This window comes from Anabas testudineus, chromosome 13, assembly GCF_900324465.2.
Source record: "Anabas testudineus chromosome 13, fAnaTes1.2, whole genome shotgun sequence".
Taxonomy (NCBI): domain Eukaryota; kingdom Metazoa; phylum Chordata; class Actinopteri; order Anabantiformes; family Anabantidae; genus Anabas; species Anabas testudineus.
Window position 1 is genome coordinate 11,723,237 of NC_046622.1, and position 26,006 is coordinate 11,749,242.

The 26,006-nt window shown below is 39.8% G+C and overlaps 1 protein-coding gene across 1 annotated transcript in view; it reads left to right on the plus strand.

Moving 5' to 3' along the window:
- kirrel3b (kirre like nephrin family adhesion molecule 3b) overlaps positions 1-26,006 on the plus strand; it is a 141,370-nt gene that overhangs the window by 89,602 nt on the left and 25,762 nt on the right. The window contains exons 4-7 of the mRNA XM_026363674.1: positions 1,983-2,132; positions 12,724-12,893; positions 17,015-17,165; positions 24,831-24,936. Of these exons, the coding sequence (XP_026219459.1) occupies positions 1,983-2,132; positions 12,724-12,893; positions 17,015-17,165; positions 24,831-24,936 (577 nt within the window). The remainder of the gene's footprint in view (positions 1-1,982; positions 2,133-12,723; positions 12,894-17,014; positions 17,166-24,830; positions 24,937-26,006) is intronic.

A 26,006-nucleotide genomic window follows, 5' to 3' on the forward strand; every position in this document is an offset into this window, starting at 1 on the left:
GCCTTTGAAGGAAATTCTGTTCCTGGGGTAGGTTGAGACGGGAGTCAAGTCAAGGTCATATCCCTCAAAATGTGAAATGATCATTACCCTTGTGATCTGCAATAGCATTATTGCTTTCAATCTCATCAATGAACATAAAATTGAAGGCAAAATGGTTATTTGGGTGATCTTGTGTGCATAATGGCACACCCTCTATTTAAGGCATTAATCTGAGTATGAAAAAGTAGAGAGCTCCTCAACCATGCTGCCAGTGGTTATCAGTGTTATTAATTGAAGTTTTTAGATCTCATCAGGTCTCTATTAGCCCTTTTACATTCAGAAGCTGTTGTATCACATATTTGTAGCATCATTTTAGAAAGTAATGCCAATGTCAAAAACCAGGGACGTTCTAGAGACATCAGTTGTGCGACTTGTTTTCCCACACAACATCCACTGGTGCTGCTTAAAACTTAGCTCGTGTTTTGGGTTAGTTTGCCGCTTACGTTGCCTTCTCTTCTCCCCAGCTTCGATGTTTACATTTACGTGTTCTTTTGTCCTTCGTCCTCCCACTTTAATAGACCCTTGACATTAAAGGCTACATGTAGGAGGATGAAATACAGAGAGTGGCTTAATTGGCTGTAACTCACCCCACCAGCATAAAATGAGGTCCACTTCACGCTCTATTAAAGGCAACTGGATTCAATGAAGCATCCGTCAGTAATTGGACTTTGAGCATACTATGGGTTTTTGCACTAGACGAATTCAAGGACTTAAAAGCTGTTATAAGGCTGCCCAGTCTGTTATGTTCGTTTTGGGCGCTAAAGCATATACTGTAGCTAGCTAGTAAAACCTTTATAGTGAAAAGACTGAAGTGTTTGGGGAGCTCTGAAGTGAACATGAGTCACTGGCTTGCTGTTACTGAGAAATCAATATTTTACTCCCCAGCATTTGCTGGCATTGACCCAACAGTTGGATGGGTGCTGATAGACTTTTTTGGAAAGGAAATGACAAGTGTGTTAGTCTAAAGTGTGAAGTTTTCTTTTACAAAGTTGAAGCGAGGCTTTGTTAAAAGTCTGCCCTTATTCTACTGTGCAATTCTCCAATAGTTTCATCATTGATCAATTACTTAAAGATCACTGAAAAAAAAAAAAAAAAAAAAAAAACACTCTTTGCTGGAAATTCTTAGCATTTTTTCGAAGTGCAAGTTTTATGGACAGTCGTTCTCACTTCATTTCACATACTGCATTCCCAATAATTAGAGGGATGGAGCGAGAGAAAAAGAAAAGGGAATCTTCAGAGACAAGTAATTCCAAAAGCATGAGAAATACCCCATAAAGCTTCCCAGTCTAACACATTCTTCTTCCGACTTATTTTCCCCAGCGGAGGGATGCACTCCACAACACACTTGCAAGGCATATTTCGATAATAGTTAAGGGGATATCTCTAAAACCATCTCGCTTGACTTGTGTAAAATGCCCAGGTCTCTTGGATATTGCTCTGCTATTTTGCATTATTAAACTATAAATAATATCACGGAGCAGTGCTGAAACAACTCAAATTCGTGTTGCTGACGTTTACAGTTGCAGTAAAACATCATTCTCTAGAACGCAACAACCTCCACAGAGCTCATTAACATTGCTGGGAGAGCTTTAAAACATCTATAAAAATGATTGGTGTAAAAATTAACAAATGTACAATCAAACTATTGCAATCAAAAGAAATCTAATACTCATCTACCTACTGTTTGAAATATATGGATAGGCAAAACAATTAAAGCTAAACTGCTCATGTCAGTCCTGTGCATTGTGGCATGGAAACATTTGTTCATGCTAGTTCCAGTTAAAAATTGTGTTTGTTTACATGATGATAAACTGTATCTTGTTTCAGGCTAGCGTGCAAGTATGGCAAGCCTATGACAAATTTGCTGTCTTCCTTTTGGCAAATGAGAAGCATTTTGAATTTTTTGAACATGATTAAAATGAACAAATGTATTTGTGCTGCAGGCTATCCTCGTTACACAGTGATTGGCGACCACAGTTCGGGAGAGCATCATTTGAGAATCCAGCGTGTTGAGCTGATGGATGATGCTGTGTTCGAGTGCCAGGCTGTCCAGGCTGCCATGCGATCCCGTCCTGCCCGTCTAACTGTACTGGGTAAGTCCACATTAAACACACAGACTCCAGACAACAATGCAAGTGCCAACCACCTTCAGTCACTGTGATGCAAAGCAAGTCATGGAAAAGGCTTCACTGATTTCACTGGCTCTGTCAGTTTTTCATGTCTGTTTGAGGTTATATATTGCAACACTTACAGAACACAGACAGCAAATGTGATATAATACTGAGATCGACATCAAAGAAGCTAAACAGGACTGTTAGTTCATCTGTAATACCAACAATGCTTGAATGTACACTCTTGAGCCAAAGCACTGAACAGAAGCACCCCGAGGGCTCAAGAGACTCTAACAGTAGTGGTGCTTTACAACCATAAAAATACACAGCATGTCTCCATGTTCACTTTTAAGTTGCTCAGAAAATATAAATATACAAATAAAGTATAAACAAACAAATAAAGATCCACCTGTATGACTCTGAACTGCAAACAACGTACAAACAATCAGCAGTAAATCATAAGTCATATTTTATATTAAAACTGCTAGGAAGGCATTAACTCATGTTTTCCATTTGGCAGACAGTTTGGGAGCCACTTGGCAGACAGTGTCAATATGACTAAACTTTTACAGACCCTTACATTTCCACTTTAATTTCCTTCCTCTGCATGCAGTCTCCTTTTTCATTAGTAGTGTGAGCTTGAGAGGTTACTGGTTCTTAATTAAACTTTATTGGGTTATCATTCAGTGTTGCCATTTCTGCCTTATTGGGTAGCACTAATGCAATCGCTGACCCGAATCTCTTTCTTGGACCCTTCAAACTTCCTGCTTCTCGCTGTCTCTCAAATCCTTACTCGCTGGAGGAGTGCTGGAACGATAGCTGGAGTCGATGACAGAGCAAAAGAGAACGAGGGATTACAAGAAAAATAAGGGTTGGGGGGTCGGGGTGGGGGGGGGTGGTCTGCCATGCAGTATCCTCACCACGAGCGACTGATCCGCCTTATTGATCTGGCCTAATGAAAAGTGAAACTAACGATTTGTAGGGGAGAAGGCAGCAGAAGAAAGAGAAAAAGGGAAAGACAAATTGCAGCAAAACATTTCTCTGGCTGCCAACTTCCCCTGCAAATGGATATGAGTGAATAATTACGGATTCTTCTAAAGAGAGCCAAAAATGTCTGTTGCAACTGTACTTTCCTACCTTCTACTAGTGGCCCTCATTCAGCACATGTTCAAATACTTGGAACTTTAGCTGATTTGACATGGGGCTTGTCACAAAAAAACCAGCATGTGATCACAGTGTTAAGGGCCAGGGGGCAGTTTAAGATGTGTAACACATCAGCAAAGTCATTCTCAATGGATTTGATCAATGTCATGTTTAGTAACCATTCCTTTAGCTTTCTTTCTATTCTTGTGCATCTTTATAGGGATTAAAACTTCCATTCTATCATTTCGATTGTAGGGAACAGCTGCCATACTCAGCAGATGCAAATGGTTCTTGGTTTTAATCCCTTTGACACTGTGCTTTCCTGATTTGGCAAACCCAATGGCAACTACTCAAAGTAATTAAAACAAACAAACAAACAAAAAAAAGACTAATTATTTGCAAATGGGTGACTCTGGACTGCAAGCAATGTACAGCAGCAGGAAGTTGCTCCTACTCTGTAAATAACTGTTCAGCAGAGAGCAAAGGGAAACCTTTATTGCCTATTTGGCTGATTGAGGGTGAGAGAGTTCACCATTCTTCCTCATAAGCCCAAATATAAGGTGTTTGTTTAATCCTCTGCCGAGCTAGCTGGCTCCTGAATGCACCGTCAGGGATAACTCCAGGCTGACATAATGGAGGAAATATATGCAAGGCCTGTGTCACTGCAAACTCCAAGCTGTCAATTACTTGCCAGTGGTGACAGAGTGCGTCTATCGACTTGGAAGACAGCTATGGCCCAGCACACCTATGTGTGCACACACTCACACACACACACACACACAAACACACACACCCACATGCACCAGTGTACACACACAGCCTCCCTTCTCCAAGCTGACAGCAGAATAAATCTAAAGCTCCCCTCTATCTTTCATAACTCCCTATCAGCCCAAACTCCACCATGTGCCATATCAGAGGAACGTCTCCCCTCTTGACTTTGATAGGAAATAACATATTTTCAAAAACATAGAGAAAAGGCTTTATCGCTGCCAAAGAATAGAAACTGCATGTTTTCCATTTTTTCCTGATTTTCATCTTAATGATTTGCTGAGCATGTCCTTGACAAGCAAACACTTCACTTGAGCCAAAGATGCAGCAGCAGCGGTGACCTCAACTGAACTGCCTATTTACAAGAAAATGTTTAATAAGCGGAAAAATCCTTTGTTTTATTGTCACTGTCTTAAGCCGGTATTATAAATTTAAGAGTGATGAAATTAAAGAGGAAAACAATGAGCAATGATCGCAGCAGCGTTTATAAACCACCATCAAGTTCCTTCGTCAGGAGGTTAGGAAAACAAACTGACAGTTAACTTAACCTGTCCAAGTGTTTGCATGGTTTGCAGGCTTACCCTTGGATGCCAAAGGAGAATCAAGGTCTTGTGAATTAGTCATGAGAGAGAGAATAGAGGGTTTCCGGTCCAAAAAGACCCCTGAGGCTAATTATATTCCTCGCAGCAAGTTGGCATTGCTCCAGACCTTTGCTCTAATCTTTCTACCTTAGGTTGGGGACCATTAGTACAAAGGCAAGGGATATCACTGTGGTTTGATTAAGGTCTTTGGCTGAATTTCTTTTTTTTTTGTAGATCAGTAACGTGTTAAGCCTTTTCACAAAGGAATGTGTTATAACACTATAGTGAAATGTGGTGCCATTTGTTGGCCATGTATTGATCAGTCTCAGTTTTCCTTTTCATTTTTTCATTACTTTTTTTTCTCTTCTTGACTCACTGAATGATTTCTGAAATGGAGTTGCAGCTATATTTAACAAACTCCAAATATACTAAATGGTGAGTAAGACGTCCCACCTTTCCACTCAATTTCAAGTAATTTAATATAGTTTTACTGTTGTGATATTTATGTGATAGTGTAGTGTTATCTCTAATTTGCCCATATTTGCAGTACAATATAGAGAATAGCATGATTATTCATATATCTGTATAAACATTACTATCATAAGGTATTTGTTCATAGATGTCAGTGTGAACACATTGGGATTGGGAGATTCAAACTTTCATAGCAGCAAACATCTGGAGTTATAGGTGCTACCTATATCAACACGTCTGCATGCTGCCTCCTAACATCATTTACCTTATTTTACTTTGCCTCCTGAGGTACATGACATTACTTTTCTTTGACATTTACTTTACTTTGACATTACAATGAGCAACCTCATTGTTCATCATTCTAGGCTTTAATTTGTCAAGCCCACCAAGTCACCGACTACATGACTTATATTAAGTATCAGTATTCAGACTGATATGAATCATATTCTAGGAGTGGGGTCGTGTCAGGAAACCGCACCAGGGTTCTGCAGAGTTATACTGATGCATTTTCTCTAATGTTAGGCTAGGTGCTTTACATTTGGCTCTACTCTGTTTGCAGTTGTGATTTTTACTTTCCTCCAGGTTATTCATTGAGTCAAGTCAAAATCAATGTTGGTTCAAGACAAATACTGAGAACGGTTTGCAGGTGTTGTGCATTTACAATCATGTGAGTTTAAAGATAGGTTCCTAGGTTATTACTTCATTTCCCCCTTTATAATTAGACTTTGTTAACACGTAGATAAACTATTCTTTATGGGTTAATTCCACAATTAAATTAAAATGTAGTTTACATGAAACTTTAAAGAACTTCCACAAGATCCTCCTGAATCACAGGCATTCACGAGCACAAGAAGATGCTGGTCCTCCACCAAACATAATTGATAGCATGCCATTTCAATTAACCATTGTGTGCAAGATATTTGTTTTTTCTTTTGTTCACTGTCAGTGTTTTGCACTGCCGCTTCAACAACAATATCCATGTGCACAAAAGCCCAAGGGTATCTTTTGTCATTGTTGTTTCCAATTGCTAAAGCTGAATCAGCCATTTCTGTGGATAAGTCTGAATTCATTATTGCTCAAGGATCACACTGTCATCCTTTTAGTAATAGAGGTGAACTCTGAGGGTAAGAAAAAAAACAAAACAAAACAAAAAAAAAAAAGCTTCCAAGGAACAGATGCCCATGGTGCTAGCTCTGCGGTCTGCTGTGGGTGTACTGTATAAGCTGTTTTACCGCTGATACTGTTCTCAATGTGTGGCAATCACTGACCAGTGACGGGTCTCAGTAGAATCTTTGTAACACTGAGTGCAATTGAGCTGTTTTCATTTATAGGGAAAAAAGCTTGCGTGAAGACATGATTTTCTTATCTACTGTTTGTTTATTCACCTATTATTACTCTTAAAGCACGCAGTATATGGCCTGAATAGAGTCTCAGGGTAGGTACGTAAAGCAGAATAACAGCTCATCTGGGAAGAAGTACGTTTAAGACACATATTCTGTCACTATGACTTACTGTACAGTAACCAGAAACAAAATATTGATGCCTAATTAGTTTTTTGTGTGTAGCTGAACACAGTCATATCTATATCTCTTTCACTGAGCAGTGAAAGTCATAAAAAAAAGTTCCCAGTCAAGAATCTCAGCATAAGCACGTAGAGAGATGAGGTGTCCTAAACGGTAGTCATTCTGGATGAAAGTATGATTTTAAATTACACGTTTAAATTACACAACATGTGATGAAATAAAGTGCATCTATGATATCAGAGAGGCTGGGAACAGGTGCGTGATTATGGTAGACAGACTGTATGTAGGTTTTTTTTCTTTTTTTTCTTCTGCATTTCAACAGAAGGAGGAGGAATGACACAAATACATCTGTGCTCTGCAAAACAACAGTACCAACTGTGTACAGGTGCTGAACTGATTTATATTCACCCTACAAAGTAAATAGCTTTGCTTTCTACTAACGGTAATTGTTAACAAACTAATGAATGATATAAAGACAAATCTAAAACCACAACGACTAAGAATCGACAGGACCTTGCAATGGCAGCCTTTTATTTTAACTGTACAGTAGGTGCCCTCATTTGAGAAATTCTCCTCACACATATACAAACATTAGCTACATAGCACAACCAAGCCTGGTGGTGAGCAGCAATGTCAGCAACCCCCCCCCCCCCCCCCCCCCCCCCCCCCACCCATCTGTGGAGAGCAGCTCCTGGGGTTGCACATGGCTGCATTGTGACAGAGCAGGCTCCGCACGTCTCTGACAGCTCTGGCATCTCCCCGCTCCTCATTTCGTCTTCATCCTTGCTTTCTTCCGTTTTATTTGGCACTGTTCATTTGGTAGATCATGATGTTTTTTCATGTGTGCATGTGCGCACACATGGCTGAGGATTTTCTGGCTTCCTAACAGATGTACAGTGACAGCACTTGAAGAGGGCCGGTGATTTGGGCCAGTGAGCCATGTATGTCTCTTGTATCCACCTGTGCTGGGTTTCCTCTCCTCTCCTTTTTGTTTTCCTTCTTTTTTTTTCTGATCTATCTATCACAAACTCTGCAAGCTGTCGCAATGGGGTGACAGGCAGCTCGTGCAAACATTCTTCTGAAATAGACAGGCGAGTCAGGAAGCTCATTGTTCTTCAGGACATGTCTACTGGAGCACAGCGCTACAGCAGCTACGTTGCCAGCCAGCATTCCTACGCCCCGTACCATCCAGCCTCCTTACGAGGAACCCTCTCTCATTCATTCGCCTCCAATTGGCTTTTTCTCTCCTCCTCGAGCTCATGGAAAGCCAGGGTCCTCGCAGAATTCTGTTGGCTGCTTTGCAAAAGTTCCCCCAGTGTTGTTTCACCCTGGGAAGCCCGCAGGTTCACCATCAGCAACACCAGTTGTTACCAGACTGCAGAAGACTTCTCAAGCAACTCCAGCACATGCTGTCAGCTTCCCCACACATAAATTACAGTTTTATGTTTGGGCAATTTAATGTTTAGTGTTTGGGGAATTGATGTGTATCATCGGCCAAAAGGCAGCTCTGTGACCCCAAGGGTTTCAGGTCCGCTTTAGAGGAGACAGACTTACTGCCTCGCACTGTTGAGGTAATTACACATCAATACGCCTTGGTCGCATTCATGGATAGCTTTGATTATACAGTAAAAGTAAATGATCTCACTGAAGTTTATGCTTTCTGACATCACTCTGACTGTTTTTCTTTTTGATTGAGGTGTGCAATGGGAGGTTTGGCGTTACGTGTCCAGCATTTGCTAGATTCATAAAAATACATATAAATTACTCCCAGTTGTTATCTCAGTCTGGGAGAAACAAGATGTTGGAGTCCTTCTCCTGCCTTGTATCTCAGGGACTGGGATATGTTAATGTAAATTGTGACAGACCAAACAATATTCTCTTTTAAACAAAAGAACAGCTCAAAGCTTACAAACCACCATGACTTTTAAGATCTAACAAATTCAGGTATCACAGCAAACAAATTATGAAAGTAATGACTTGTCTGTGTTTTACGACTATTGAAAAGTGTTTAGTTAAATCCAAACACATCACATCTTTGATTAATACAAAGATGTAAAACAAAGGACAAGCTCCTTTGTGCTATCATTTATCTTTGATTTGTATAAAATCTGTAATTACTGAATTATGCAAGTGTCGACGTCGAGTTTGTGCATGAAAGCCAAAAGTGTCCATGTTCATGCACGCATAGAAGAATGCTAAATTGCTAAAGTGTTGAAAGGGATTACATTATTTTCCCCAAGAAAAAAAAAAGAGGTAGTGAGGAGAACAGAGTTTGCTGTGAGTCAGCCCTGTAATTAAAGAGAAGCGATCAATCTGTACCACTGACCACACTACTTATGCCAAGTCCATCGAATGGCCGCAGTAAAGAGCTAATTTAGAACCATTAGGGACTGCCGAGTTTGCAAACAGCCCAGTAATGATGATGGCTGATTCAAGTTCAAGGCTTGGCCTCTGTTTAACTGTCAGACCTGGCACTCATAAGGCAGGATCAGTGGAAGATCTCATATCGGGAGAAAAGAGCTAAATATCATTTTAAATTCATTTTTCTTTGTCGTTCATTTGTACCCAGTAGATGTAAGGTTACTGGTCAACTCTTCACATTTCCTCAGCAGACACACACACAGAGAGTTTCACCTGCCAAGAAAAAGAGCATGAAAGCTTCCTCTTCCACCAGACTCGTGTGTAATTATGTATAACGTTTCTTGTTTTGTTCCCAATGTGAGAGGCTTTTTTTTTTCTTTTTATATTCTATTTTAGTGGTGGTGATGTCAAACAGATGCCAGAGGAGCACAAACTGAGTGCTTTGCACAAAGTTACACAGAAGACAATTTCAGTCCGGGCTGTGACAAAGTGCCTGCATGTTGGCATCCTCCAGATAAAATAATGCATCTAACACAGTGATGGAAAGAGAGATACGAAGGTAGAGATGCAGGATGGAGGCAGCCCGCCATGTCTTTCTTCTACTTGTCGGTTCACCATTCAACCTCACTGTCTTGCAGTCCTCAAGGGAACAGGACCTGAAAGTGTAGATGTGCACTGTTTGTGACCTCCTCTCTCCCATGTAGCCTGATATGCACAAAATCAGAATCTCATCTTGCTCTGCATGCTCTGACATCCCTCAGTAGAAAACACAGGTCTGAATAATACTAGACAATAGAGACTATTAAAGGTCACAGGGAGGCACATAGTAACCTACTGAAACAGTCTGGGCAGGTATAACAACATCCAATAGCTGTGTAACCTTCTGACCCTCTAGCATGTATTTTTAGACACTGATATGTGTTACTGTAATATAAATAAAGAATTGATATTTCCTTTGTGAGAAAGAAAAAGTCTCCAACCTATGTTTCTCTGAGAGTTTCTGAGCAGTTGTAAGCAGTAATGGGAATATCAGCTCACTTGAATGTATGTGGGTGAGTCTTGTCAGTCGCAAATTGTCAGACTTCCCTTTCTTATTTCCACCTTTCCGTAAAAAAAATGGCTCCCTTTTTATGGCCGCCTTTTTGCTTGACATTTAATTAATGTTTCAGTCATGTGTGCAAGAGCGCACTGACAGCAAGCCAATAACGCTGGATCTTTGCAATCAACTGTCTCAGTAGTATCACTGAGCATCACCTTTTGTTCATTTGCTTTAATGACAAATGGGAGAGCTGTCTCAAGAGTCCCCGCTCATAATGCTTTTCACATGCTCCCTTTTCTCATTTGCATATAAGGCAGTAGCTCTATTCTTAGAACAAGAATAAACTCGTGATCTTCTTGACCTTGTTTCCAATTACTGATAAAGGACCAGAAGGTGACCACATTCTCACAAAGAATCTTCCTTACTTGCCTAGATCAGCACACTGTGTTGTCTGATCTGCTAGTGCTGACCTGAGATTCCTCTTCCTCTCTCAACCCTCTGCATATTAATGAAGACCAGATGAAAGGAAGCCAGCCAGAATTAACACTGCATTTCAAACTCAAACACACAATAGGAGCCAGTGAATGTGAATCCTTTGAAATAGCAGTTTTGCTGGTTCAGTTGGTCAGAGTGATTAGTCTGATTTAGTCAGAGTCCAGCACAGACTTCACTGTTCTCACACAGGTCTGACTCAGTCCTCATTCATTTTAAATGTGTCATACTTATGAGTATGTTGTCTGATAATTTGGACAAACAAACAGTTTGAGTGTTTTTTTAGTCAATCATTTTATGTTTCACAAAAACATTAGTCATACCAGCAACAGACCAAAATGCCACCCCCATGGACTAATCAGTCACAGCACATGAAGACTAAGATGAGCCTGTATGTGACAAACTGCAGTGTGATGTTAATGGATGACAAGGCTCAATGTGCTGCTTCACTTCCTCTGTGCTAAAAATCACACGTGACTATTTGTTAAACAGAGTAAATGTCAAGCTGCCAAATAAAGGCTAATATAACAAAAACACGGGGTTTCGCTTTCTAGGTGCATTCTTGATGATCTGATAATGAGAAGTTGCAGTTACTTCTAAACTAACTTATCACAGTTTAGGGTATTAGACCAGTAAACAATAAAGCTGACTTTGAAAATTGAAACCATAAAAACTAAATTAGGTGCTGCTTCATAACATGTAGATTCCTCATGCATGTGAAGGTAATGTAAAACCACTGTTGGTATGACAATAAAAAATATTATAGTGATGAGTAGTTAGTAATACATACCGTACATTAATGGTTATAGAGGGAAATGTGTCAAAACTGTTTTAGTTGACACACCTTTAAAGGAGTACTGTATGACAAGAAAAATGTGGTTATCTAGGTCTGAGAAGTTTTGTTTGATCATTTTCAAAAATAGATTTAGAGAAAGTTAAAACTAAAACAGTTAAGTAAAGTGATAACATCTGTAATTTCACTGAAGAGTGAGCAACATAGAATATTGCATGCACAACTGTCTAGATACACACTCTCATTTATGTCTGCCATAAAAGCACCCTTTTATGCTTATTGCCATTAAATGTGCAAAACAGTATCCTAAATTACATTTTCCTTATTTTCATTCATCTCAGAGCTGTTTGACAGCATAAATCTAACCCATAACAACCTTCTTTCCAATCACGATGCCTTTGCAAGGGAATATGGCAGCTGCCTGCAGCCTTTGATTTCATCTTGCCCCAGATCTGCATTGTAATGAGCACTCAGGTCAATCAATAATTCACTGCAGTTTCAGTTATAAAAAGAGAAAGAAAAAAAAAAAAAACAGCTCAACTCATGGGTAAAACAGGAATATGACTTTGATCAGTGTTATTAAAGACACATATAGCATTGGTGTGATGCTTACTTCTCTGTTGTATTTGGCAAAGCCTATACAGGAAAACAGGAAGCATCAGAGGTGGAATATGCATATACTAAACTACAGTTAAAGCTAACATTTATGTTAGTACTGTATGTATAGTGGGAAAATCATAACTGTTTTGACAGATAACAGAGTTGCGCAAAATGTTTTGTGTCTCAAACTACACCATCTACTGTTAATTTTCCATTAACTACAGGCTAAATCAGTTTCTCACCATGACATCATTGGGTTCCCTGCATAAGTTACCTCTAGGAGTGGCTTTTATTCTCTAAGGAAACATAATGTATGTACAATGAACCAAAATTTGGTAGCATTAATGTTAGCATATAGGCACTCACTTGTACATGTGTAATAAAGTTGGGTGTCATGCAGTAAAGTCCATGCAGGTACTACACATGGTTCATCATACATCATCATCATTGTTGTGATACATAAAACACTAATGCCTCTAAAACAAAACATAATTTAAGTCAAATATGCCCAATGTTCTACACTGATGGCTCAGGAGGTCAAGCGGTCATGCACCAATTATGGGGCTGGTGGTTTGATTGCTGACTCCTTCTTTAATATGCCACAATGCAATTGGGCAAGACACTGATCCTCAGGTTGTCCCTGATGGGTCAGACCAGCTGCGTTGCAGCTTCACCATTGGTGAATGAGGCATTATAAAGTGCTTTGAGTACCACCAATAAGTAGAAAAGTGCTATATCAGTGCAGACCATTAATAACTCAGTTACCCCCCACCCCCACTTTTCTCTGTGTCTGTATCAATAGTTCCCCCAGAGGACCCAGTCATCAGTGGAGGGCCGGTGGTGAGCCTGAGGGCTGGTGATCCACTCAATCTGACCTGTCATGCTGACAATGCCAAGCCTGCAGCCTCAATCATTTGGATCCGCAATGGAGAGGTCCTTAATGGGGCCATGTACGCCAAGGTAAGCACAGAGGTATGTGTCATTCCAGGTTTGTAGACCGACTGGGGATGGTGGGGGGTGGTGAGCGATGGGCAAGTGTTGCAAGGTGTCTGTGCTTCTGTTCTACAGACATTTTTCAGTGAATGAAAACACCTGTTATTTACATTTTTGCATGCTGTAAACGACTACTGCAAGTGTGATAAATATCCTAGAAATGTTTCAGAGTGACTGCTTGAGTTATTGGTGGGCGTTTGCCATCTAGGCTGCTTTTTAAAATGAAATCCCTTAAAATTCGAGGTTGTGTTTTGATTTCAAAAATATGGCTGGCCTTCTTTTCTCTTTATACGAATCAGCTCAGACAAGCAGATGCTGATAATGGAGCTATGAGTGACTTTGCATTTCTCACTGGTGTTTTGATCTCCTCCTTCAGTGGCATTTGTCTCTCTTCACCTTCCCAACCAGTTATAAAATCTACTATGTAGTGCTGGAACCTGCATGAATCTTTTTATTGTGCCATGTGAATCCCAATGACAAATCATGTCACCACCAACACAATACTATGGTACACAATAGCCACTGCTCACACTAGCCTGGTATTACGATCACCTGACCCCATAGACACTTGATTGACATTAGCCCTCAAGGCTAATCATGCAATCAACACTGTCATGTTCTATTTCCATTTAGACAAAGGACATAAAGAGACTAGGCACTTTAGAACACTAACACCTCCCCCGCCTTCCCTCGCTCCCTGCGCTGCCTCATCCCATTATCGGCTTTTTTCAAAGAGCAGATAAATGCCATTGATTGGACTGGGGTACGGCACCAGGCCGATTTGAATAAAATGATTGCTGGAGGTGCTGCTTGCTAATGGTGGGCGGAGAGTGAGCTTCCTGCATTCGCTTCCTCTCCGAACCAAGGCAGATATGGGAACATACTTTACTGGTAGCTGATAGATGCTCATATGCCTGCACTGAGCCAAAGTATGTTCCTCTTCCCTCTTATCTCTATGGCCTATCATTAAAAAGCAATGGTTTCGATTAAAAGAAGATGACTCTTTTTGGGGTTTGAAGACCAGTAAGGGAACATTTTGTAAGCATAATCATCTGCTCTGATGGTCTTCTCATATCCTGCAAATGAAGAGAACAAATTTGAGCAGATGTGGTGGAGGATTCACAGAAATGGCTTTCCTGATGGTGTCATCTCTAATGATAGTTCTGACCCAAAGATAATTTTCCACTAAGGCCTGCAAAACCTAATCTCCATCACCTCTTAGAACACTATTTCTTGGAAGAGCAGTTAAAGAGAAAGTCTATGATTAAATCTATCACTTAGCAAAAGTGTGTGTTGGGTTCCCCTGATTTGATGCATTGCTTATCATTAGTGAGGGTAGCTTTCAAAAACCTGAACTGTAGCACATGTAGCATGGAGGGGACATCCCAACTAATTAAGATGCAAAAGCTTTTCACAGTAAGGTGAATGGTTCAAAAATCAAGACTAACTGTGAAAATGTGGGCAGAGGAAATTAATGAATAATGTTCTCTCTTCCCTCAAACACTCAACTCCCATCTGCTCCAGTGGAGCTACTCAGTGGTAAACAGCAAAGGACTGTTTGTAACATGCAGCCTCTAGGTCTATATTTCTACATTTTGAAACATTTATATACACACAGTGTCGGATCTAACCCTACCAGCACTAGACAGACTATAGTAGAGGTTAAAAGTAAACACAGTGCTGAGCACGGGATATCACTGAATTACCTCGACTGAGAACACGTGGCGTTTTATTTAGTAGTTAATCCATTTTGGTTTAACAGTGTTTTAAATTAGATTATCTACAGTTGTTGGCTAGGCTTTTCTAAGCCACTTGCTGGTTTTCTAATGATATGTCGTCGTCTTATTAAGTTAAAGCTTGACTTGGCAGTTGCAGCTTTAAGTCAATTAAGTTAAGTCTTGTTGGATTAGTCGGCTAAAGGTACTGTTTATGTAGCTATTATGGTGTTATTTTATAGGGACCATATTAGGACCACACTGACCGTAGAAATATAACTAATTAGTCCAGACTAGGATTGAAGCCTTGATTTCAACAGGTGGCTAAAAGAGCTACTATCTATTAACACATAAATCAGCTGGATAACCTAAAGAGTGGCTCTTTGCTATGTTTCACTACCTTTTTTTAACCTTATACCTCAGAAATCCCATACTACAGCCTTAAATATGACTAGAAAAAAGTTTCAGTTATTTTTACATTTGCCATTCCTCTCTTAGCATTGCTTAAAGTATTTCTAACATAGGCTCAAGGCAGTGATATAAAAATGTATCAATTTGTAATGTGGCATGGTGTTGAATTCATTGCAGCAGCCAGCTAACCCCCTTTCTAAGATTAATGACTTCAGACAGGTCCAGAGCGACCAGGGAAACAATCCTGATTGTGTCAAAAAGGATATTACATTGACATATCCCGCGTCTGACAGCTAATGCGTTCTGCGTTAGAAGTGTCTCACGCACTATGAATATAACTATGAATTTTATCACATGGTCCACATACAAATGAACTTCACAGAAACATGGATGACATCTATAACGCATCTAAAATCCTCATTAAAATAGTTAGAAAAATGTTTATCTTTAATCCAATATTGCAGATGTTCTACCACGCTGTACCACTTAAAAGGCGCCCGAGGTACTTGAACTATGACAGGGTTAGATAAAAAGATTTCTTTTAAAATAACTTGCCGTTTGATTTTACAAGGTCAATGACATTTTAATTATATTATTCAGACTATGGTGTTCTTAAGTGAGAAGGAGGGCACATACTTAGATTACAGTTTGATTAAGTAGAAACCCTTGCATTAAAGTAGAGAAATGAGGAGATAATTGCTGCTGGTTTGTACACTGACAATGAGCCACAGTTTGACTCAGCTAATGATTCATAGGTAGTGATTATGGTGGGTCAAATATAAATATGCTGCTTAGCTTTCTTTAACTTTGTGAGAACATTTAAATATATTCTACCTGGCTAAGATTCAGTCTTGCCATTTAAATTTACATTTTGTGCTTTTGCAGAACTTTTATCTTAATCTTAATCTTAAATGCACTGTACACTGGAGACATAACAATAGCAACTAGCAGTGGATTGCAGACTAAAATGTGGTGTAGACAATGCATTATAAGACACCAACCACAGGAAATATCAATGAAGCAATCCATACATATGTGAGATGTATCCAAAGGTAGCAGTGCAGCAAGGCGAGCAAGTACTTTTGTTTCTATGTTTGATGTGCTTCACTATAGCGGGAGCCTTCTTCAAAGTTATACAGCAACTGTGAGCATCCTTTTAAAGATATGGCAGGGAAATGCATCTTGACTTTGTGGTTGACCACACTGTGCCCTGTTACCCACGCAATTTGTTCTAGTCAGTGACTTTGTTCTGTCCTGCATTGGTTAACATAGACTCACAGAGCCCTCCCCTGAGCGTTGGAGGGAGAGCGAGAGCTACTGAGCGCTACCAACCGATTCCAGATGGCTTCCACAATGTAGGGCTCAGAGGATGAGCACTGAAAAGAAGATTGATTTCCTTTGTGGAGTATGACAAGCCGTGCACTAGAGCGCAGCTCTCCAGACACACAAAAGAGGCTCAAAAAACAAATTTCTACTTTTTATTTATTTATTTATTTATTTTCATATCAGTCAGTTTTGCGGTATAACTACAGGCCAGAGTGTTTTGAGGGTTTCCCTCTGGTTCCCCGTGGGACAAGATGTGCGTATTCATGAACTTTCTGCTGTTTTTTTATTCATTTATTTATTTCTTTTCATTTTTTCTGGTGAAATGTTTATCGTGTAAGCCGGTTGGAATCCCAACTTGAATTTGTGCTATTGAAGATACAGCACAGCTCAAGGTGTTTTTCACTCGTTTGCAGTGGGCAGCATCTGGAGTTTATCCTAAAAAAACTTTTCCTTTTTTACTTTCTTTTATTTTATTTTTTTTGAGATTTTATTTATTGATTATAAAAATGAAAATCCAAGGTTCCAGCATGGTTATCCATAAGAGCAACCAACCGTACTTGGTACAGATTTAGAGACCTAAAACATTTTATCCATAAAACTGCCTGCTCTGCTACGTTCAACTTTACTCAGTCTTTTCATTTTTTGCAGACTTTGCTCCGGGATGGCAGGAGAGAAAGCACCATAAGCATGCTCTACCTATCACCTTCCATCATCGAAACCGGTCAGCAGATCATCTGCAGGGCCTCCAACAAAGCAGTTCCCAACGGCAAGGAGACCAGTGTCACAATTGACATCCAGCGTAAGCATACTACCTCTCCCTGTCTCTCTTTTTATTGCCTTCAGCATCTCTGAATTTTTCTTACCATAGTCCCTTAGTTAGTGATCAGTACAGATGGGGAAAAAGTCTCTGTATGACAAGCATTACTCAAAATCTGAAGTATTTCTCACATGTTGAGGCGTGAAACTGTCAGACAGGCATACGTGCCTAACACTTTGTAAACATCTAGGATTCATTTTAAGCTCTGATGGGTATTTATAATTGGTTTCCATTTTGCTTTCATACCATGTAGGTGGGTGGATGGATTGGTGATGCATCACTTTTTTGTTCACTATGATGAAATATCAAAGGAGCTGTCCATCTAAAATGAACGGGATTGTCTTTTTTTGGTCCAACTACCTGCTTGTTGTGGCACTATGCACACTGTCTCCACCTCTTTTATTTCCGTGCTCATGCCATCAATCTTTTTGATGAGAGCATGAACAATTCCCCTCTAAAATAGGCAAAGTAAGCCCAGCGTGTAAAACACATTCAGCCTCAATTGTCAGGGAATCTTTTTTCGATCAAGAAGCGTTCACAGTAAGAGAAGGGCTTTGAACAAAGGGATTTTGCATCACTCGCAGCCCCTTCAACACCATTAAGTATGACTAATAAAGCAGAAAATGCTATTTAGAGAGCCATTATGACTGACGGCTCCATTCTTTTCATTATGTACACCACAAGAGGCAAGCATGGCAAAAGCGGGCACGGCATGATCAGGCCAACTCAGGCGCAGTAGTAAAAATGATTAACAGTTGCTAGTGTTTGCAACCTTTGCAGTTTGTCCTCGCCATTTCTTTGTCAAGCAGTCAGAGAGGCAAGTCTGCCCACATGTAAAATGATTTGTCACCATGCATAATGATGTGTGATAAACGTTTGCCATCATAGCATCATCCTTGCTTCTGAATGTATGATTTAACCCTGAAAAATGAGTGCAGCAGATTTGTAATTAGCATTCCAAAATGTGCTCTTTACACAATTAAAGCTCCTGAAAACATTTTTCACAGTGTGAGACCAAACTGAGCGACAGCAGAGACTAATTGTCGAGATCCAAATTGTCTCCCACAAGGCTTAGCCTCTCATTTCTCTCCCTCCATTCTCACTCCCCCACTCCCTCCTCAGACTTGACAGGTGAAGTGTAAAAAAGTGAAATAAAGATCCACTTCTAAATTAGGCTGCTCCAGAAATGAAACATGCTGTAATTAAACTTTGATTCATTCCTGTTGGGTATCAATTTTCTTAATTTCAATGGTGCATAATTCAATTGCAAGGTTCTTGGCTGAACAAGAGCATCTAGAAAAAAATTTTTTTTTTCAAAAATACTAGATATGGTGCAGCTGTACACCATGTTCACCATGTACATCTGCTTTGAGCAAAACACTGACCCGACAAATAAAGTAGCATCTTGCAAACATAGGTGTACAGTGAATCACTTCCCAGTGATTATTCACATCCATGACTGTGCATGTGAGGATGCAGTGTTGTGAGGATCAAAATCTGGAAAGCACCTAATGGCATATGCACCCGGCAACTAAAGAGTACACACACACACACACACACACACACACACACAAAAAAACAGATGCTGAATAAATAAATAATGGACATATTGACAAGGGGAATAGCAACAGATAAAACTTGACCTCCACCTCTTTAAGAACCAGACACCACATAGGTATGGCCTACAGTATGTGATTGGTCCTCTACAGACAGCAGTGGTAAATATTGATGAGAAGCAGCTGTTGTTATACAGAGGAGGCAGCACACAAACGCTATGATGTCCTAATTCAAGGGCTGGATCCTTAGAGGACCTGAAAGCCAAGCTGAACTAAGTCAGACTGTGAAGCTAGTTCAGCATCGAGATCTGTGTTGTACTTTACTTTATTGTTGGATTTACCCAGTTAAGGTTCACAGTGTGGTCATGTGCTAATTCCTGACTTTATGAGTCATCAATGACTACTTGAGTGCACCATTCAGAAACTCACCGGTGCACAATGGCATAAAAATAATGAGTGCTGCAGTTGTCTCCTCTAAATTTAGACAACATATGGGTTTCTTGGACACATTCAGAGTGTATTTTAAGAAAGATCAGCCTAAATTGGGACACAGTCGGCTACAGTGAGCAGTCTGGTTGGACACAACCACATGCCAACACCCAACAAAAGGAACACACCACTATGTGTTTTCAACACAAAAATATGTTAGTAATTAGCTGCTTTGGCCAAAACAGTACATAACATTCATCCATCAGTTATTCATTAGTGAAAGTCATATAATAGTACACCTAATATTTTATCATCAGAGTTCACTATTAGCTATCAGATAATAGGAAAGTTTGAACAGGAGAGAATATAATACTTCTTCAGACCATGAGAAACAGATCTTGTACCTCTTCTAACACTGCACGTGTAAATCCTAGTATTTTAAAGTGCGTGTGAGTATGTACCTACAAATCGTTTAAAATTTTTAATCAACTGACAGGACTAGTGATGATACAAGGCGGTGTACAACAAAGTGCTGACATCTTCTGTGGATCTACAACTCTGTCTAAATATAGTTACAGCTTCTGAAGTTTTTCCTCTCATGAATCTAATAAAGCTTGGCATGCACTATACATACAGTAAATCTGAATAATTAACAAAATAATACTTTACCTGATATAATATCCTCTTTCCAAAGCTACAGGCAAAAGTAGATTGTGCACAATTTTGTATTACAAATAAGAAAATTGCATAGTTCAGAATAGTTTAGAATAGAATAGTTTTTACTGAGACTGAGCTACAATTTAGTTTGCTAGTCTGAATGTTACAGATCTTTGGGTAGAACTTTTAGCCTACTTTTTGTGAGGTGTATAAGGAAATCACTTTAAAGCCTGTTGTCTTCTATAAGCAACACGTGTGTTTTGGTCAGTCAAATGAAAAATCGAGCTAGTGTCGGCATATATTCAGAAGTAGGAAATTATGAGTTATGGAACACAGTGCTAATGCCCTGCAAATATTTCCCTGAAACCTTATGTGATAGCTCTGTATTGAACGCGCTGAGAAGAAATTGTTATTGATGCTCTCATCTAACACTCGGCGAGACAGAAAATAAGCGCATTCTCCCAAATAGCTGTGTATAACCTTAGAATGTGGATAGTGTCCACTGGGCATTTACACATTCAGATTAAATGCTGGTATTGCCAACTGCATGCATCTTTGTGTGTCATTACGAAGAAATAAAAGTCCCATATTTTCCAGAGTTATCTAATTGGCCATATTAGTGAGATAGTGTTAACAGCAACAAAAGTAATTAAAATCTTCCCCTGTCTGTCTGCACTTAGTTCATTCTGTATTCAACTCTAGGCCTAGTTGCCCTGTTTCTCTCAGCTCCATCCTTATTGCAATCCAAATGAGAGTAATCTAAACACAACCAAGCACGTTGCTCCACAGCTTAAACCAGCCTAAAATCCAATGCATTTCACAACAGCATTTTCTTTTTGTCATCACTTTAATGCTTATGATTTACATCCACCTCAGCAGTTTAATTCCCACAGAAGTTCATACAGACTTATCTGACCTAGGGTTAGACAAATTAGCATCTAAATACAGTATGTACTGGTGATGTTGCCAAAATGAGAGGGATTTAGAGCCAACAGAAGTGATTCAGACCCCTGGATAAACTGCTGACTTCAGTTGTACAAACCAGTCTATTAGCAGACTGTAATTATTTGATAGCAAAGTGATGGCTACCTCCAGACGCTGTTTTCTCCTGCAGCATGACTTGCATTACGCCCCTTGGACTTTAATCAGTGAACTCCTACCCCCGACTGCAACAAAATATGATTCTGATGCCACAGTTTCATGTCCCACCGAATCCTACTCATCACACAACTTAAAATATTCCACAAATATTTTCCAGTCCATCTGTATATCTGTAGAGCACCAGCCCAAATAGAAACACACGTAGTGGGAAATGAATACGCTAGGGACAAGCAAAGCCAAGGTTCTCCATGTGTTTGCATTACAAACAAGCTGAGCCATGTGGGGGGAAAATGAATGCCATTTGTTGAGACTAATTAATAAAGAACATGCAGATGTGCAATTGGGGAGGATTTGTTTTTGGTAGCTGGCTCAGCTACATGCTCTCCGTGCTTAATCAAGCAGATAATGGCAAATTCATCTGAGACAGAATTTTTAAGTGAGAGGGAAAGAGTGTAAAGATGAGGGAGAGAAATGAAATACTCCGAATTTTCTGTACATTAAATTAAAGTCTGATGACGCAGCAGTACAGACTTAACTTATGTGATTTTATTTATTTTTATGTGAAGACATGATTTCTACATATTACACTTCAGATGCACTGAAGATCAGTGTGGTTTTCTGAATTCTAAACAAAACATTGGTTCTCGTGAACATATTTGGACGCCTGCAGATGTGCTGCAGCTACATGCAGTGCTCCCTATTTAAGATGCTATATTAATAGTTGAACATCTGCCTTCATTAAACAGGAAACTCTTTGGTGTTCCACCATTGAATATCTCACAATCAATATGTTTGACCTCAGGTTGTCAGTCAGTCTGTTCACTTCTGAAGTATTACATTCAGCCAACCATACGACAGCGTGCCCATATTGCTGAGGCTATAAGCCATAAGCGGATGGCCCACTAACAGATTCCCCATCCTTCAGAAGAAGCCGACACTCCCGGATTTGAAGCTGGTCCTACTGGAGAACAGCTGTCTACGGTGATCCGGAGCGATTGGAAATTGAGCTTTAAGAAAGGAAAAAACAATTTATGTTGGCACTATCTCCAGGAAACAGAGAGAAGTGGGAAGAATGTTCCAAAAACACCATCTGGTCTCCACTTTGAACTAACCGATCAAAAGCTGTCGGCCAACTATAACACTACCCCCCCCATTTATCCTCTTGTTTTCACAACTCCAATCAGTCTTACTACTCCCTTTCCCTCTATCCATCCATCCCTCCGCCTCTGTCTCTCTCCCTAGTACTCTCTTGACGAATCTGAGGATTTAACAGTCTTGCATATTGATGTGATGTCGCATGATGCCTCAAGTGCACTCACTCAGCAACTCATGCATTTATACATCAAAGTGGCAAATGGACTTCTTTATTAAGTAGATGTCTGTCATATTTGAAGGGTCAAAGGTTAGAAGAGTGACAGCCACTGATTCACACCCTTGTTGGCAGACTTTTCATAGCTGTTGCTTCACTGGATGTATCTGCTTATGATTCTTCAGGGAGGCAGAACCAGCAAATCCATGAACTGTCTGTGAAATAGATATGGATGCCACGTGTTTCTGAGAGACAAGGTCCTTCTAAGAGACGGTCAGTTTTGTGCTCCAGTCATGTAAATATAGCTTTAATTGATAGCAGAATTCACAGTACTGAGCATTTGCGTCCTTAGAAGTCTTTTGGCTGCAAGACTGGAGAAAACAGTCAGCATGATCGAAAAGTACAGTACAAGCATGCTTTTAGTGAAAAGGACTTTCACAATTAACTTCTTCATTACTGTGTCTAGCAGCACAGACGCGTCCTGCAGATCCCCCCGGTCCTCTTTTTGTGTGTGATTCTTGCTTTACTCTCCAGCTATCCTGCTGAGTTTTATTACCACCTTCGCCACTGCCACATCTGTCATTTTGACCCTGAGGTTCCCTCTACCCACATTTTTGTCCACACACTTAACCGCTTGCTATGCTAAAAACACCTACTGGGTGCTAACACTGCTGCTGAAGGCATCAGTAGGTTTCCTTGTTTTAGTATAACACACACCCACATGCCATTTCATATGCACACATATCCTGCTTAAATATGGGCCTACATATGCAAAGACAGAGACGCCCACAGTTTGCTGCTCGGTACCTGGACAGATTGTATTGGTTCAATATGGCCTTCGGTCTTTCAAGATCCACAGTGTTGTTGTTTTCTTTACTGGTCTGGGGAGAATTGGCACAGGTGGAATTTGTGCATTTCAAGGTGGTAAAGTGGTTGGTGGAGGTGTGGGGCAACTGTCCTGGAGGAAATAAGTCTGCTGAAGGGAAAAAGTGTGTGTGTGTGTTTGTGTGCGCGCACGCACACGTGCGTGTGTGTGTGGAGGAATACGACACCTGGACCACCCCCTCTCTAGGGCTTTGTGGCAGCTGAGCCAGCCCAAAGCATCTGCACAGCCACGGGGTAAAAGCAGTTTTCCTACACTTCATGCCCAAACACACACACACACACACACATTCAGTGTCCATAACTATTCACAGTGTTGTTTGGATTCGCTGCAGTAGTGTTTGAGTGCTTCTTTAATTCTGTGTGGATCTCTGTGCTCACTACTGCTCTTTATCCACATCCAAACACTGTCCCTGGTTAGTAGACTGGTATTATTGAACACAGAACAGATAGACTGAGTACACCTTTGAAACAGATGGCCGCATCAGCATCAAACTCAGAACCAGGTCTTTCCCCCTGTGACTAGTTTACTATCCGTGATGCCTTACTAGTATGTGACTGGGACTACAGATGGCACAGGCTGTGGTGCTGTGGATGTTAGGAGGTATCATCTCACACAGCAATTACTTTGCTTGTGAGTCTAAGGGAAGCTGTAGTGGACTCCATCCACACTGTGTCCACTCCATCCGCTGGATTATGTAACAGTATAGGTCTATTTTTTTTTTCTATTTCTCCTTGCTCCTGCATTTGAAGTCCTATAAATATGCCCCGGCCCTTTTTAGAAACCGCTAAATAGCTTCACCTACTTGAAATTCATTCTGTGGGGTCTGTGGGGTAAATAGCTGTTTGTTTCACATGAGGCAGGAGTGATATGGAAATTAACGTGTATCTTCAAAAAGAATCCCACCTTTGTCAATTAGAATGAATTAAGTTGTTTATTACATTTGCATAATCTAAATGCTTGTTATTCTAAAAACAGTTTTAATTGTACTGTATCACAGAGGTTGCTTGTTGTTTTAATTGCAGTGGATTGCACTTGGACTATTCACTGTTTGCAAATTGCCATTTACTGAAACTCATTATCAAGTCAAGTTTTTCTTTGATTCACTCCTTAAAATGTTCCTAATGAATACATGAGAACAAAAATAGCATGTTCTCTTCCACACCTGTGAAATACATTACAGTGTTAGTCAATAATTTGGCTTAGACCCTGAGGTGGGTGGCAGGAAGATTAAACTAAGAAATTAAATTATTCAGGAGTAATTGGTTATTATTCAACAGAAAATGCTGCCACAAACTGGGATATGCTGTCACAACAGTGAATACAGGAGTGTATTCTAAGTTAATAGGGCCAAAGAAATGTTCACCCAGTGGTTTTAAGTACATTTATCTACAAAACTGCATGTACTAGGCTACTGCTACATGAAAAGGCATCCATCTATTAGAGGTCACACAAAATACCATTTGGCAAATTTAGAAACCCTAGATATAACAGAGAATATATTTTGCATGTCAACATGTTTAATGTTTCTTTTTTGAGGTTGCATGTTTGTTAAACTATTTATAAAGCGCCTATTTTGTTTCCTCTGCATAATTTGTAATATATTTTCTCTTCTCTTTCTCTTTTTTAAGTCTTACTCAGCAACCGAAAAAGTCAATAGCAGAGTGTTTGTCTCAATTTCTTGTCTTTTTTGTCTTTGTGCGGTATTTTAGACCTCCCTCTTGTCAATCTCTCGGTGGATCCTCAGCCTGTTCTGGAGGGCAACCTTGTGAAATTCCACTGCTCTGCAAAAGCCAACCCTCCTGTCACACTCTACAGGTGAGATCATAAAATAAAAGTCTGTACAGCCTTAAATTCACAAAACACAAAAGAATCTAAACTGAAACTGTAAAAGAATTCATCTCAGATGAAAGTGTGTAAAACACTTCCACTTTTAAGTGAAATCTTACACTTAATTTTTGATAGCATTAATCCTTGCCAGACACTTTTTTTTTATAAAGCCTTGACACCACTATAATATATGCTCACACTTTGAAATGAAAAAAAAAAAAAAAACACTATCATGAAAACTTTCCTGAAAATACACCTCAGGAACTCATTTGGGAAACCTTGTCATGTTCCACTGGGTTGCAACAAAGCAATACTGTGCTCAGTTGCATAGCTGTTTGCTTTATGGTCATATAATCCCCCTCTGAACATTAAATGTCTATCAGTGTGTTGGAGGAAAGCTGAAAAAAAATGACGTCTGTGACATCTTATGAAGCTGTCAAGATTACAGCTTTTTTTTTTCTGAGATTGGGTTGTGTTCCACAGGATACAGTAGGGAAAATAAAAACTCCCATTCTTCGCTCTCATAAGACATGGTCATTCAACTGAACTAATTGCAATTTTCCCAAAATGCAATGAATAAATACACAAAAACTCCCTCTGTGAAAAGACATCAGGGATGCTTCTGAATGATGGAGAAATTCAACACCCGTACTTTCCACTTTTATAACTAAAGGTTATATTACCGCACTTCCTGCACCGGCACTGAACAAACAGTAGTTAGTAAGAGTAAATCGTGTGCTGTAGAATCCGCTAAAGAACGTGTACTCTTTGGGGATTCTTTGCTGGCATTCAAATAAATAAAAACAATATTTTATTGTTGTTTTTGCTTGTTTGAATCCATTATAATCCAAAGAATACGCAGCCAAACAAAACCACTGAAAACACTTATAAATTAAATATGTGCATGTACGAATATGTTACAGTAGAAAATGCCAGCTACACAAATGCACAACTAGAAAACAATTTAATGAGCCTAGCATTGTGCAGTAATCGTTCTTGCCCTAAAGTATTACTGCTATTCAACAGTATGCAGAGTTGCTGTCCTATTATCTATTTCC